Source organism: Felis catus, chromosome C1 (genome assembly GCF_018350175.1).
Source record: "Felis catus isolate Fca126 chromosome C1, F.catus_Fca126_mat1.0, whole genome shotgun sequence".
Taxonomy (NCBI): domain Eukaryota; kingdom Metazoa; phylum Chordata; class Mammalia; order Carnivora; family Felidae; genus Felis; species Felis catus.
In genome coordinates this window covers 149,311,982-149,328,955 of record NC_058375.1, presented here as the reverse complement: position 1 = coordinate 149,328,955, position 16,974 = coordinate 149,311,982, and the positions used below count along the sequence as shown (strand labels likewise).

The window sequence follows — 16,974 nt, the reverse complement described above, 5'->3', positions numbered from 1 at the left end:
GTGCCCCTTCCACCAGGGTTGGGCTCATCCTGACAGGTGGAGCCTTAATGAAGAACAGGAGAGCTAAGATGCCCCCCCCCCCCCCCCCGGAGCTGCAGGGCCTGCTGGACAAGCCAAGAGATGGTGGCGGTGGTGGTCTCTGAAGCCTCTGGCTCTCAGCACTTGCCTTGCTTCTGTTCCAAAGAATATTCTAGAGAAGATCCAACATTTGGAATTAAACAGATTCAGGCAGAAGAAAATGTGAAAACCTTATTTAGAGAAGCAAGTGAATACAAGAAAGGGAGAATGATATCAAGAATGAGAAATAAATGGATGATCAAAACCTGACATCCCAGGTGTTAGGTACAGAAAATGAATGTAATGTTTTAGAAAAACAATGAGGATACATGAGAAAATGGAAAGGACATCTGTGTTAGCTAAACAGACTTTATAGGATCAAGTTGAATGACATGAACAAATTCAGTGCCATATTGGGTTGAATAGTGTCCCCCCCCCCCCCCATATTCACATCCACCCAGTCTTAGAATGCAACCTTATTTAGAAATAGCCTTTGCACGGGGCACCTGGGTGGCTCAGTCGGTTAAGTGTCAACTTTGGATCTTGTCATGATCTCACACAGTTCGTGAGTTTGAGCCCCGTGTCAGGTTCTGTGCTGACAGCTCAGAGCCTGGAGCCTGCTTCAGATTCTGTGCTTCCCTCTCCCTCTCTCTCTCTCTGCTCCTCCCCTGCTCACACTCGTGTCTCTCAAGAATAAATAAACACTAAAAAAAATTATTAAAAAAATAAATTAAAAAATCGATTCAAGGGGCACCTGGGTGGCTCAGTCGGTTGAGCATCCGACTTCAGCTCAGGTCATGATCTCACAGTCTATGAGTTTGAGCCCCGTGTCAGGCTCTGTGCTGACAGCTCAGAGCTTGGAGCCTGCTTCGGATTCTGTGTCTCCCTCTCTCTCTGCCTGGCTCACGCTCTGTCTCTTTCTCTCTCAAAAATAAATAAACGTTAAAAAAAAAAAAAAAAAAGAAATAGCCTTTGCAGATGTAATTAGTTAAGATGAGGTAATGCTTGATAAGGATGGGCCCTAAATCCAATGACTGGTGCCCTTATAAGAGGAGAGAAGCAGACAGACCGAGAAGGCCATTTGATGATGGAAGCAGAAATTGCAGTGATGCAGCTACAAGCTAAAGATTGCCAGCAACCACCAGAAGCTGGGAGTTCTGACTCTCCTTCAGAGCCTCCAGAAAGTACCAACCCTGCTGACACTCATTTTTAGACTAGACTCCAGAACTGTGAGAGAAGAAATTTCTGTTGTTTTAAACCACCAAGTTTGTGGTAATTTATTATGGCAGCCCTGGGAAACTAATACAAGAGCAAACATTAAAAACTGAATCCTCAAAAAACAAAAAAGGAAAATAACAGGTGTTGGCAAGGATGTGGAGAAATTGGAGCCCTAGTACACTGCTTGCGGGAATAAAACATTGTGTGTAGCCACTGTGGAAAATGGTATGGAGATTTCTCAAAATTTTTAAATAAAATTACCATAGGATCCAGCAGTTCCACTTCTGGGTATATACTCAAGAGAAATGAAAGCAGGGACTGGAACAGATATTTGTACAACCCTGTTCACAAGCGTCATTATTCACAATGGCCAAAAGGTGGAAGCAGCCCAAGTTGTCCATTGACAGATGAATGCATAAGCAAAATGTGGTATATACATTCTGTGGAATATTAGTCAGCATTAAAAAAGCAGGAAATTCTAACACATAATACAACATGCATCGATGAATCTTGAGGATATTATTCCAAGTGAAATAAGTCAGACACAAAAGGACAAATGCCATATGACTTGAATTGTATGAGGTACCTGGAGTTGTCAAATTCATAGAATCAGAAAGTGCAATGGTAGTTTCTGGGGGCAGGCAGGAATGGGGAGTTATTATTTAATGGGTACAGAAGCCATACTTAGACTTTTTGTTTGAGACAGATTTTGCTGTGCAGATACACTGCACTGTGTAAACAAATTACCAAATTTTCACTTGTAGATGTGATTTTTAAAAGTTGTTCTTTACATGGCAAGGTAAAACTAGTTATATATTACCAAGATAAAAAGAAATCAAGGAAAGAATTTTAATTGTTTCAAAGTAGTTACAGGCCTACTCAGCCAGCCTGTCTTTGCTTCTTTTCTTATTCTGTCTCTCCAATTGTTTTTACATTAAGCTAATTGCATCTTAGAAAGCTAAATAGTTTCTTCTATTTTCTAAGTTAAAAATGGTATTCCAAAAAAGCTAATTAGAATGTGTATTCTTAGGGGTGCCTGGATGGCTCAGTCTGTTGAGTGTCCATCTTCAGCTCAGGTCATGATCCCAAGGTTCATGAGTTCGAGCCCCGCATCAGGCTAGCTGCTGTCAACATGGAGCCTGCTTTGGGCTCTCTGCCCCTATTCTGCTTGTGCTCTCTCTCAAAAATAAATAAACACTTAAAACAATGTATACTGTTAGAGTATGAGCTGTAGCTTTCTCTGGTGTGTGTATTGAGTTGAATGCTTTCCTACTCACAGGCACCACAGTTTCAAACGGGGTTTAGTGAGATTTTAAAAGTCAATCATTTTGTCTGTGCGTGTTTACAGTCATGTCTAACATTTTTATAGCTAAAGAGGTGTCTTCTCATACATACTCATCAAGATGTCCAGCAGTGAAAGGGAACGAATCACAGTGGATCCAGTACAGGGACCACTGTTACGCGTCCAACCAGGCATTGCACAGTTTCTTGGAAGCTGAACAGTTTTGTTCAAAACTTGGTGAGTTAAAGTCTGTTGATTTTCTTGGACTCAATAATTTAATCATTGGAATTTTTCCTAAGGATGTAATGATTGTATTTTTAAAAATATTTTTAAAACACTCTATATCTGTAATGACATTTTATAACCGAATTGCCCAGTGGTGGGAAAATAGTTAAGTATTTTATGAAGTATGAGTTAAGTGGAACATTGGAATAGCCATAAAAAGTGACCAATGTAAGAATAAGTACATGGAAAATAAAAGTAAGTGGGAAGAAGTAGAATAAAAAATTGCTACGTGAATTATTATGTGAAAATAAGGACAAATGAAATGGTTTTAAATATAGTTAGATATGCTTAGATGAAGGGATTAAAGGCAAATTTTTTTTTGAAGTTGGTTAAGTACTAAATACAAATTACAGATTTTCCCACTACTTAGTTATAAATAAGTAAGCTTATCACTGACCAGGGTAACAAAATCAAGGAAGCATGGGTTGTTCATCCATCCTGCAATAGAAATGGCCCATATCCTCTGAACATCATAAGGAACGGGACTTTTTGTCTTCAGATTTAACTATTTTAGAAAGAACAGCAATAACTGGATCTCTCCCATAATAAATTTACTCTATAGTCAAACTGTGAAATGACTTCTGGGGAGACCACTGAGAGTATTTCAAAGACCTGCATCCTTGGGTAGCAGTTTAGCCAGACTGGTGGCATATCTCTCATTTATTTTGCTAACTGTTGTGGAGTCATTTGCCTGATTTAAAAATCTCCTTGTTACTGCTTGACTACATGATGGAAACTTTTGTGTGGGAACTCCTCTGTGGTGTGTGTGTATACACACACACACACACACACACACACACACACACACACACACGATGGGAACTATTGTGAACTATGTATGTGTTCTGAAAGTGAGAAGCCTCTTGCTCCTACAGGAGAAAATAGGAAGGGTTACTGTCATTGTAGTGTGGGAGTTAAGTACTTAAGCCTTGGAGGCAGACAGGTCTAAGTTTTAAATCCTACTCCCATACTTATTAGCTGAGTGATACTATAGAAGTTACATAATTGCGGGGCGCCTGGGTGGCTTGGTCGCTTAAGCGTCCGACTTCGGCTCAGGTCATGATCTCACAGTCTGTGAGTTCGAGCCCCGCATCGGGCTCTGTGCTGACAGCTCAGAGCCTGGAGCCTGTTTCAGATTCTGTGTCTCCCTCTCTCTCTGCTCCTCCCCTGTTCATGCTCTGTCTGGCTCTGTCTCAAAAATAAATAAACATTAAAAAAAATTAAAAAAAAAAGTTACATAATTGCTTCTCTTTTCTCATCTGAACAGTGAGAATGAAAATAGTACTTATTTCAACGGTTGCGTTGTTGTAGGAATGAATGAAATGAGATAATATATGCAAATGTAGCACCGTGCCCTGCAAATAGTGAGCAAATTATTCTTATTATTAGAAAATATTGAGATTGTCTCTCTAAATTTATAACTGGTTAGCTGTATAAACCTGAATGATTAATCTCCTTGAGGCTCAATTTCCTCATCTGTAAAATAGTGATATCTTCCCTACAGGATTATGTAATATTAAACAAGCATGTGCACGCTGTGGTCTTCTATAAAGGAGTAAAGACTTGCCTTTGCCATTCTCCCAGTATCACCACCACGAAAGAAATGCTTTAGTTCAAGTGTAGATAGGCTTGTCACTGTTGGAGAGTATTTGATTCTACTTAGGATTTATTTCCAAGTCTAGTTATTATTTTATTTTTATCCCTTGCTTAATGATGGTGATAATACTATTTTCTCTGTGGGTTTAGGGCAATTTATCAGACTTCAAGAGTATTCAGTTCCATACTATATTTGGGAACATATAATGGGCATAACCAAGTTCATTTATGTATAAAATAATATTAAAGGAAACGCTAATGCTCCTCAATATCCCAAACCTGTTTGCTTTTATTTTCATTTTAATAGAAGCGAATTTAAAGCTGAGCTATTATATGGAGAATATGCTGATATGTCTTTTTACAATCACATACCCCACTTCTTCTAACTAGCTGTTCATATACAAAGGTCTCATTGGTAGGCAGTCCCAAGGTCAAATAATATTATCAGGTAAACATTTTAAAGAAACATAACATTTCTCTAAATAAAGTTTCAATCTAGAAATATGTCTAACTTTTTTGGGATCTATTAATGCTATTCTTTTAAAAATAAGACACAAATATCAGATTTAAAAAGTATTCTCTATGTAAAGCTTGAATTTCTCAATGATCTGTATCAAGATTGATTTTTTTTCTCAAATGGCTGTTTGAAAATAAGCCATTTACCTAGTTTGCATAAAGCTCATTAGTTTAGGATTTGTTTTCCTTCAACAGATCATTCTGCAACTATTGTTACCATAGAGGATGAAGATGAGAATAAATTTGTGAGCAGACTGATGAGGGAAAATAATAATATTACCATGAGAGTTTGGCTCGGATTATCTCAACATTCTACTGGTAAGTGACATATTCGTGTGGACAGTGTGCAAAGAGAGTTCCAATTTGTCCTAAATACCAAGTCAGCCTTGCTAAAGAATGTCAAGTGGTGGTTAATTCAAATGCTTCTTATTGATGAATAAGCTAGGTCTGCTGGCTGTTTTGGACATTTATAAAATCCTAATGAATATTCAAGTGATTTATTAGTACCTATGGAAAATACTAATGAAATAGAAAGTCAGATTAAATCAACTGGGGTGTTCTAGATGCTTAAGGTACTTGGATCAATAGCATATTTTTTCTCCTACAACGATATTTGTGCCCCCCATGTCCCACAAAGAACCCATGACTTACTTAACTTAGAGTTCTAGTGTCTATCAGTCGTATTTTTATAGCTTATAACTCTGTTATTCAGAAAGTTCTCTTCTTATTGTTCTCTTCCGTCTTGAAATATTTTTACCATAGAGAATAATTAATTCTTTTAAAAAAATTTTAATATTGGAGCACCTGGGTGGCTCAGTCAGTTAAGCGTCTGACTCTCGGTTTTGGCTCAGATCATGATCTCACGGTATCGCATTAGGCTCTGCACTGACAGTGCAGAACCTGCTTAGTATTCTCTCTCTCCCTCTTTCTGTCCCTTCCCTACTCACACTGCCTCTGTAATTTTTTTTTAAGTTTGTTTGTTGAGAGACAGAGAGACAGAGAGACAGAGCACAAGCAGGGGAGGGGTAGAGAGAGAGGGAGACACAGAATCTGAAGCAGGCTCCAGGCTCTTAGCTGTCAGCATAGAGCCAGAGGTGGGCTCCAACTCACTAACAGGAACTGTGAGATCATGACCCCAGCCGAAGTTGGACGCTTAACCTACTGAGACACCCAGGCATCCCAAGAGAATAATTAATTCTTAATGATGATTTTGTCTTTCAAACCAGCTTAGTAAAATTGCACAGAATTAAAAAAGATTTGTGGAAGAATTTCTCAAGGAATAATGGATTAATCCAAGCAGTAATGGGTAAAAAAGATTTTAGTGAATTTGAAATGGATAAAGAATGAAGAGTACAGATTCAATAGAAGAATAGGAAGTGTGTTTCACATTTTATGCAAAGTTGAATTCTAAATAATTGAAATACATGTGAATTCCAAAATATTAAGCACTTGTCAAAATGAATGGATTCAAAGTTGGCCATCTAAATGAGTTCTAAATTGTGTTTACACTATCACCACAAGGTGGTGCTACCTCAGCTGGAAAATAAAAATGGAGTCCTGGTGGGGAGACCCTCCTGGACCCTCTAGACCTTTCTTCCCCCAGCACATCTTTAATGATACGAGTTTTTTAGTAGGAGGTGAGGTTGCTGATGGAGATGCAGGTCTTTAGTAATCTATCCTTTCCACAATGAATGTGCAAGCATTCTACTTTTTAATCAAAACACCACATTTTGTATCAGTGCTGATAGAACTTTCCGCAAAGATGGAAATGTTCTATATCTGTGCTGTGTAACAGAGTAGTCACTAGCCATATATGGCTGTGGAGCACTTAAAATGTGACAAGTGCAACTGAAGGACTGATTTTCATTTAAAAAAAATATTTTCATTTTTAATAAGTTTCATTTTCAACAGTGGCATAGCATAGTTCTATGTAAATGAGTTATACGAGCCACATGCCTTTCTACCTTAGAAATTTAGAGACAATAAACTTAATTTCTTTCTTTAGATCAGTCTTGGAATTGGTTGGATGGATCAAAAGTGACATTTGTCAAATGGGCAAATAAAATTAAGAGTGGTGATGGAAAATGTAGCATTTTGTTAGCTTCAAATGAAACTTGGATAAAAGTTGAATGTTCACATGGCTATGGAAGGGTTGTCTGCAAAGCTCCTCTGGGTAAGTATGGAACCTGCCCTTAAGGAATATTTTTGCAGAACAGGTCAGGAAGTAAATGTACAACTCAATTATGTGCAATGTTTTGCACTTGCCTCCTGAAGTCCTTATTTAGTCCTGAAAGGATAACCAAAAAAATTGCTTAAGCTACACAGATGCTTTCCCTCAGAAAAATATATTGTAAGAGATAATAAATACCAAGATGTCTAAGACTCCCAGGTGAAACCACAAACAGCCTAAACTTTGTGTAATTATTTCCTAAGAAAAATAGAAGCTGCCAGAATATTAGGGAGCTCATTCCTTTGAATATGTTCTTAAGATATATTTGATTCTGTCGGTCAGATATGTAAAAGGTCAAGCTTGCTTCCTTTCTCCTCATTCCCATAAAACTCATGATTAGCTTAGCAACAGTGCAAAACTGGATTTAATTACTTAAAATTTCCTGGAAGGAACATCTGTAGAAAGTCATAATTCAAACTTAGGTTTCATCCTGAATTGATGCATAGAATAACCAGGAAAAATCTTACCTTAATTTCATTTCTAGAGAAAGGAGCTCTAAGTTTTTCATGGCAACATTTTTAAAGATTTAGCATAAAAGCGTCCTTTTGGTGAATAAATATTGAAGATAAATCGCCAATACTAAGTGATTGGTATCTATATATTCATGCATTGATTCAGCAAATATTTGGAGTGTCTACTGTATGCTGGGTTTTGTGTGCTGGGTATGGGGATGGCTACACTAGATTAGGTTATCAGGGAAGATGTCTAAGAGTAGGAGACACTGAAGCTGAGATTTGAAAGGCCAGCCAAACAAAGATCAGGGGAAAAGGCACGCCAGGGAGAGGTACCAGATGGAGCAAAAAGCCTCAAGCAGAACAAGCTTGACGAGTGCTCAAGGAAGAGCTGAAAGGTAGGCACGTTCCAGCCACCTAGGGCTCTGGAAGCCAGGCTGAAGAGTTCAGGTTCTATGCTGAGTGAAATGGAAAACAACTGGAAGATTATGGGGGGAGCCCAGGAGCAGGGTTAGGGTGATGTAAGCCGAGAGTTCTGATTTGGCATTTTGAACTGTCCATATGGAGATGAGATATTCATATGGAATGTCTAGCATGCAGTTGGACATATGAAAGAGAAGGGAGGTCAGCTTAGAGATGATGTTTAAAACAAGGGGACAGAATGAGTCCATCTGTGCAGCAATGTAGAGAAGGGGCCTGAGAGAGCATTTGAAATTGAATAGCTAGTAGCTAAATGAAGTCATCCTAAAGTCGTAAATTTGCTTTAAAGCAAATAACACTTTTTTGGCACTGGGTGAGTCAAACACAAAAATTTACAACTTACAGCAATTTGCTATCAAAGTAAGGTAACATACTGGGAGTAATGTTCTCAGAAAGGATGATGAGGAGGGAAAGTGAGAATAATGATAATGCTCTAAGTTCTTTAGAAGAAAATTGCTAAAACAATGAATAGGATTTGAATGAAAAGGAAAACAGTTAAATCTGTAAAGAAAATACTTGAGTGTTTGATGATGACTTTGAATTCTGTGTTAATGCTATGAAACAATCAAGTACTTATTGTGTCTAATTCGTACAGAGTTTACAATGTGACACACAGCCTAATGTATTAGATCAATAATGATCGCTTTTATATTCTCTCCTCCAATGTCAAACCTTTCCGTATTCTAGGCTCTGATTACCGAGGAATAACTATCACATTTGCTGTGCTAAGTGTCTTAGCTCTCATCAGTGCACTGATTTGGTTCCTCTTCCAAAGGAACCGTTTGCACTGGGCAGTCTTCTCTTCAGTTCGATATGAACAAGGAATGAATGAAGATGAGATTATGCTTCCCACTTTCCATGAGTAAATTCTTCTAAAAGTTTGTTAATTTGCACTAACATGTTAAGGAAAATGAGCCTTCTCAGATTTTCCCAGTGTCAGTATTTACTCTGTTCTAAAGTAGAAGTCATTAGTACTTTTTCAGTTGTTTAATTGCAGTCCTAGTATCTACAGTGAATTATCCACGAAATGCCATGTTTAAAACTTTACTTAATAGAATGGAAAAGAGCCAAAGCTGGGACTAAAGTCCAAGTTATTTGTAGGGTAATAAATTTCATGTAAGAATGTAGTTAGTAACTAGGATATGTATATTTTAATGGCATTTTAACTTAAAATTGGCATGTTAATAAGTCACAAGTCTACCTTTTTGCTTTTAAAAATATCCAGCCTAGGGGTGCTTGGCTGGCTCAGTCAGTAGAGCATGCAACTCTTGATCTCAGGGTTGTGAGTTCAAGCCCCACATTGGGTATGGAGTCTACTAAAAAAAAAAAAAAAAATCTAGCCTAATGCAAAATTTGTACCTCAAGGTAAAAACATAACTGTAAATAATATCAACATTGTTTTAAAATAGTCATTTGTAGCATTTAGGAGAAATTATTAATGAGATATGCTTACTTTTTTATACAGCAAAATAATGCTCTTGGCAAGATGCTTCTTATACTATTCCAAACATATTTCATACTAAAATTGATTAAATGCAAATATTTTGTTTTGTCATAGTTATTCATAAAATGATGGCTTTTAAAGAAGATTTAATACTTAACATTTTTCTAAAGTATACAGGAACATTGTTTTTAGATTGATTTAGGTATACTGTAGCAGTGTGGTTTTTGTCTTTTCTTATGTACAATATTTAACGCTTTCCCTCTTAAAGGGAATCAGCTAAGGATATAAGTTCTTGAAAATTTTGCAATTTTTATGCTTTATGTGACATGTCAAATTTTGACTAAGAAGTTTGTGTTACTTTAATGCCTTTTTCTGTGAGCTAAAGAGAAAAGGTGTCTATGTATACAAGAAATAGTGTATCTTGCATTTGTGAAACTGAAAATTTTATAATGAAACTCTAAACTTTGTGATTACTACTATTTTAAGTGATGAATAATTAAGGAAACACTGTTTGGTGGTTATCACTTTAAGTTTACCACCTAGAATATATTTTGAATGATAGTTTCCACTGAACATGGTGAATGTTTTATTCAGTGTTTATATTTATACTTTAGAATATTTTTGTATAATATCCATAGATTTATTTTAAAATTTTAGAGTGTTTGTACTATGATAAACTTATAAATAATTTTCAAAAGACAGTTTTAGTATAGTCTAAAGTATAGTATGGTTGTCCTGAAATACCTTTTACTGAATTTGTTAGACTAGGTCCTCTTACCCTGTGATCTGTACAATTTTAGTTGTTAAAGACTTTCTTCAAAGAACTAAACCAACTTGATGTGAAAACACAGCTATATATAGTAGCGATGCTATAATAAACTTGTTTCATTTTTTTAGTGAAAGTGTTGTTGATCCTTGTTGAAAAAATGTATCTCAAAACCATCTCTAGATTGGGTTTTATTATGTGAGGCATGTAGTATAAGAAAAGGTAAATATACAGCTGTTGTAATGTGAGGTATCCTTAAGATTTTGTGTACATTTTTTAAAGAATAAATACCATCCTGTATCTCTGAATGTTTGATGTGAGTCTCTTTTTCAGATGCCATTGACTCAGCAGTTCTCAGCAAGTCTTTTAACTATTAGATCAGCAGAAATTCCATCTACGATCCACTCTTACTTCTCATAGTGCTCCCTCAGGAGATTCTCCCCTACCTCCCAGCCCAAGGCATTCATCAGCCACTTCTAAGTCAGTAGATTACATATCAAGTTCCAGGCTCATATTTCTAACTCCCACTGGATAATCTACATGAAAGTCCTTCTCAGCATGACCACAACCGCCCATATGGTGTTCACTTCCTCATTTGACCAGTTGCAGATGGATCAATAGAAATGAAGACAGCCTTTTCCAGTCTTCCCTAGCTAATCCAACCCTCACATGCGGTCTGACAAAATTGATCTCTTGAAACCAGGTACCTAAAAAAGCAAGTAGATAAACCTAATGATCAGGTACAGGGGACAAATGTGGAAGTGATACCACTGATCATCCTCTTTTTCGTCCTTTCTCCCCACACACAGCATGTTCCCCTCCCCGATCCTGGGGCAGGATGTTGCCATTATCTGGCAGTTGTCTTCTGCAAATGACTACCATAATGTTGGTAACCCCAAATCCTCAAGCCACTGCTAAATTTATGCTACGGAAAGAGATTCACATTCCTTTATCTTAGGTTCATTTAATCCTAAAGCCCTCTTGGGGAAGTGAAGACTTAATTGTTATTAGTTCAATAATTCTATCTTGTTTAAGAAAACAAATTTTAGCTAGATGTCAAAGACTTATTTTGACTAGACCTCATCATCCATACAAAGTCACCTCTAATTCCCTGCATGTTCTAAATTAAAATGTTCTTACAATTATCTACATTTCAGCAAATTTAGTATATGTGTATTTCTCTTTTTTTTCCAAGCTAAATTAATCAGAAGCAGAAGTTTAGAAATTTTTTTTCCATTTCCCCTAAGTTTTCGTATATTCTCTTTCAATCAATATGAAAACACTACACTCCTTTTCCCCCAAGCTAGAAATTCAGAATTCATCCTCCAATCATCTCTTTCTCATCTCCCTAATTCAACAATTCAGTCAGTTTTATCTCAGGCTTCTCACAGAGTGGCTGTCTCCATTATCAGCTCTTTCAATTCAGGCCTTTATAATTTTTTTTTTTTCTCCCCGGATTGTTTGCACCAGCCTCTTCACTGGTCTTCCTCATCAACCTTTCCTCTTCATCCCATTTTCCCCACTCCTGAGCCTACAGGAGCTGAAATACAGAGGAGGACTCCCTCTGTGTTTTGGTCTAAAATTATCTAGGCCTCCTACCTATCTCAGGCCAAAAGGGATCTCAGCAATGCCCAGCCCAGGGACCTTCCCCAGGAACCTTATGTGGACTGACAGTCTGGGAAGCCCTAGGGTGTAAGTTCACTGGCCAAGTTCACCCTTTTAATGCAATGTAACATCAAGTCAATCCAAACCCAGTTCCTCTTTCTATGGGCTTAGACCTGCCCTTCTCCATCTTCCCCAAGATCTTCTCCCAGGACTCCATCTCTCTTCCAATTGCTAAGCAATAGAGAAACAAAGTCAGATAAAACTGGACTCCAGAAATTAGGAAAACACTGGTGATCTAAGCCAGTGGAAATGTAGCAGAGTGGAGCCAGAATCCAGAGTGAGCTGCAAAGTGAAAGGGAAATTAGAAAATGGGGAACGTGAGATTCTGAAAAGTATGGTGGAAAAGGAAAAGAGAGGGAGAAGGTGGGTTGAAGAAGGTTTTTTTTCCAAAGAAGGAGGGAAAGAGGTTCACAGATTAGAAACTGAGAGGAACAAAGCAAAACAAATCGAAAGATCCACAAAGAGTGGGCAGAGAGAAATTAATGATGCAGGGAAGAGAGATGGAGTCATAGGAGAAGATCTTGGGGAAGATGGAGAAGGGCAGGCCGAAACCCACAGAAAAAGGAACCGGGTTTGGATGGGACAGAGAAGACTGCCGTCCTCTCTGAGGCCACACAAGGAAGACCTGTGTGGAAGAGAAAGGGAGAGCAGGAAAGTATTTGAAAATTTTTGTCTAGACCTGATGGCCCCCCTTTCTCTATGGAGTAGAAGGCAAGATCTTCTACTGAGAAACATGAGTAGCAAATTGGGTCTCAGTTTGAAGAGTGTTAATAAAACATTTTGCAATACCCAATTAGAGGAATGGGGGAGGACAATGACCGAGACAAATAAAAGGATCATAGAAAAGGCATACAGGACCCAGATAAAATTAAAAGCCATATATTTGTACTGATGACAACCAGGAAAATTGATCGATTTCCTCTACCTGTCCTCAGTCACCTCACTGAAGTTGAGGAACAGGAGCCTGTGAAGGAGAAAGAAGAGGACTCATCCACAAAAAATTAAAAATAGGATTACCAGAGGCACCTGGCTGGCTCAGTCAGTAGAGCATGAGACTCTTGATCTTGTGGCCATGAGTTCAAGCCCCACATTGGGTGTAGAGCTTACTTAAAAAAAAAAAAAAAAAAAAAAGAAAAGAAAGAAAAGAAAAGAAAAGAAAAAATATATATAATTATCATATGATCCAGCAATCCCACTTCTGGGTGTATATTCAAAGGAAATGAGAACAAGATCTTGAGGGGATATCTGTACTCCCCTGTTCACTGCAGGATTATTTACAATAGCCAAGACATAGAAGGAACCTAGTTATTTGTCAATAAAGGAATGGATAAAATAAATTATGTATAGATGCTTGTATCACACATACACACATAGTGGAATATTTTTTAACCACGAGAAAGAAGGAAACTGCCATTTGTGACAACATGGATAAAACTTGAGGACATTATGCTGAGTGAAATAAGTCAGCATCACAAGCAAAAAAAATATATTTTTTTCTTTTTTTATATATATATTTTTTAAATTTTTTTTTCAACGTTTATTTATTTTTGGGACAGAGAGAGACAGAGCATGAACGGGGGAGGGGCAGAGAGAGAGGGAGACACAGAATCGGAAACAGGCTCCAGGCTCCGAGCCATCAGCCCAGAGCCTGACGCGGGGCTCGAACTCACGGACCGCGAAATCGTGACCTGGCTGAAGTCGGACGCTTAACCGACTGCGCCACCCAGGCGCCCCTATTTTTTTCTTTTTTTAAGAAAAATATGTATAATTATATATGGCAATGGATGTTAAGTAAACTTACTATGGTGATCATTTCATGACATATACAAATATAGAATCATTATGTTATACACCTGAAATTAATATAATGTTATATGTCAATTTATATCTCAATACAAAAACAAAAAAGTAAGACAGAAAGACAAATGCTGTATGACGTCACTTATATATGAAATAAAAAATAGCTGAACTCATAGAAACAGCAGAGTTGTGGTTACCAGGGGCTTGAGGGTAGAAGAAATGGGGAGATGTTGGACAAAGGACAAAAACTTCTAGTTATAAGATGAGTAAGTTCAGAAGGTCTAATGTACAGCATAGTGATTACAGCTACTAATACTGTATTATATATTTAAGGTTCTTAATGTCTTTTAATGACCTGATAGTTCATTTCTTTTTAGTGCTGAATAATATTCCATTGTATTAATGTACCACAGTTTGTTCATCACCTATTGGAAGACATCTTGTTTGCTTTCAGGTTTTGGCAACTGTGAATAAAGCTGCTATAAACATATGTATGCAACTTTTTGTGTGTATGCAAGTTTTCAACTTGTTCAGGCAAATACCAAGAAGCACAATTGTTGCATTGTATGGTAAGGATGGATATAAATAGTTCTGTTAAGAAGCTGCCAAACCGTCTTCGGAGTGGTTGTACCATTTTGTATTCCCACCAGCAATGATTCAGAGTTCCTCTTGCTCCTCATCTTCTTCAACAGTTGTTGTCAGTGTTTTGGATTTTAGCCATTCTAATAGGTGTATGGTGGTATCTCATTTTTATTTTAATTTGCAATTCTTTAGTGACCTATGATGTCGAGTGCTTTCATATGCTTTTCACCATCTGAAAATCTACTTTGGTGAAATGTCTACTCAGATCATTGGTACACTTGTAAATTGAGTTGTTTGTGTTTTTATTGTTGAATTTAGACTTGACTTTAAAGCAGTGTTTCACTGAAGACATGAGGCTATGTCTGGGGTTTAAACAAACAGTCTTACTTGGCTCTTGTTTGTGCTTTGTGTTATCTGGTTCTAGATGCCTCGCCAGTCAGTTCATAGCTGCTTAGATTATACTTACAGCAAGCACAGTTTTTTTGTTTTTGTTTTTTTCCTTTAAAAAGAAATTTATTGTCTCACAGTTCTCGAGGCTAGAAGTTTGAGATCAAGGTATGGGCAGCGTTCGTTCCTTTCAGCGGCTGTGCAAATATAGTTTAAAGTCCTCAATCCCTGAAGCTGATAACAGATGAAAGTTGTCTGAGAGACACAGTCCACTGGGAGGAGCCTTTGAAAAGGTTTCTGACCACTAGATCCAAAGGAGGAATCTGGCAGACACTTGGACCGAGTGTTCAAAATTAGCATCACCAGTGATAAGACATACTGACATGGTGTCTCTCCTGGGCAGGACACATCATTTCTGTGGTACTCTCGCCAAAGAAACAAAAACATAACCTGAATCCTGTTCTTCCAACTTCCCTCCAGAGGATACATGAGACACACCAAAACTGAAGGACATTCTACAAAATGGCCAGTACTCTTCAAACGAGATGGGGGAAAGACAAACAATGACAGAGGAACTGTCCCACATTAAAGGAGACTAAGGAGAGAAGACATCTCAATGCAATGTATAATGCCGGACTGGATTTTAGAACACAAAAGGACACACACACACACACACACACACACGCGCGCGCGCGCGCAGAACAACAAGGAAAAAGACCGTTAGAGGGACAATTGGCGAAATGTGATAAAAGCTGAAGATTAGTTAATAGCATTATACCAGTTTTAATTTCCCGGCTTTGATCATTTTACTGGAGTTATACACGTTGTTAACATTTAGAGAAGCTGGCTGAAGGGTTACGGAAATTCTTCGGACTCTTGCAACATTTTTGAGAGTCCGAAATTATTCCAGTTCAAAGGGCAAGTTCCAAATACAACAAGAGACTCCGCAGAGGCGGCGCACGGGCGGGCTCTCGCGGCCGGGTCAGCCCCCGGCGGGCCCCCTTCCGCCCCCTTGGCCTTTCTCCTCCGCCCCCTGCGACCGGCCGCGTGGGCGGGATTCGCCGCGCCCCGCACTTCCGAGGAGCGCAGCTGGGCGCCCGCACGCGCCGTCATGCCCCGGGCCGCGCTGCCGGCTCTCCTGCTCCCGCTGCTGGGCCTCGCCGCCGCCGCCGTCGCTGGTGAGCTGCCCCTTGCCGCGTCCCCTCCTCCTCCCGGCAGCCAAACCCCGAGCGGTAGCCCTCACCCCCAGCACGGTGGTGTAGCTCTAGCCGCTGGCCGCCCGAGGGTGGCCCGGAGGCGCGGCCTCCCGACCGGGCGTCTAGCCCTACCCTGCTCTGCGCGCCCACCCCGGGCACCCTCCTGCCTGCCCCCCTGCCCCGGGGCCCTGCGTCCGGTCACCTCCTGGCCCCCGCCCGGCGCCCCCTGGTGCAGCGGGTTCCGAGAGCGCGCCCCAGGGAAAGGCCCGTCGAAGACCCGAGCTTGCCCTTTCTCGCCCACCGTGCGCACAGCCTCGGCGCAGACCCCACTAGCGGGGAGGGGTTCCCAAACGGGGGTGCTGTCTGATGGCAGAGCAGAGGGACTTAGAGCCGCACGCCAGGGGAGCTTCAGGGCCATTTGGGGCCGAAATGAGAAGCGGGGAAGTCGGCTGCGGAGATTTCCCCTCTGCGCATTGCGGACGGAGGGTGGGGGCGGGAGGAAGCAGGCCCTCCCGTGCTCGCCGCCTTGTTTGTCCCGCCGCTTGGTGTTCAAGTTGTTGAAACAGGAAAACAGTTCAGCCAGCTAACCCCTGGATCGCGGTGGGACGTGAACAGGCTAAGCTCAGATTCGTCTCTTACGTCGTGTGATTTTAAAAAGTCTTTAAGTCTGCTCTGCTGTTGTGCAAGTGTCATCTGTAAAAATCACACGTGATTAGTCAGTCATTGCCAAAATGACTACGGAGGAAAATAGACAATTCCGTTGAATATGTGGGATGTTTGTTTGTTTACAAGCTTTTAGTTTACAAGTTTTTTTAATACAAGCATGTCAAAAAATTTGAATGGGGGGGGGAAGACTTCCATCCAGAAACACTATCGATTAAACAGTTCCAGGAATTAAAGAGCAAAATAAACAAGAACCAAGGGAATACTTGTGCGGGTTTGAATAAAATGCTTATGCAAGTGGGTTTTTTGTTTTTTTTTTTTTTTTTTTGGTTTTGTGTTTTGTTTTTGTTTTTGT

The 16,974-nt window shown here is 39.4% G+C and overlaps 1 protein-coding gene across 2 annotated transcripts in view; it reads left to right on the top strand.

Annotated features, from left to right (window-relative positions):
• LY75 (lymphocyte antigen 75) overlaps window positions 1-16,974 on the top strand; it is a 135,757-nt gene that overhangs the window by 90,782 nt on the left and 28,001 nt on the right. Inside the window, exons 32-35 of one of the 2 annotated variants that reach the window (XM_011285355.4) lie at window positions 2,645-2,794; window positions 5,150-5,272; window positions 6,960-7,127; window positions 8,804-10,634. In XM_011285355.4, the coding sequence (XP_011283657.1) occupies window positions 2,645-2,794; window positions 5,150-5,272; window positions 6,960-7,127; window positions 8,804-8,982 (620 nt within the window). In that variant the 3' untranslated portion in view covers window positions 8,983-10,634. Of the gene's footprint in view, window positions 1-2,644; window positions 2,795-5,149; window positions 5,273-6,959; window positions 7,128-8,803; window positions 10,635-16,974 lie in introns of those variants that run through there. The other variant, XM_003990798.5, reaches the window with a different exon arrangement.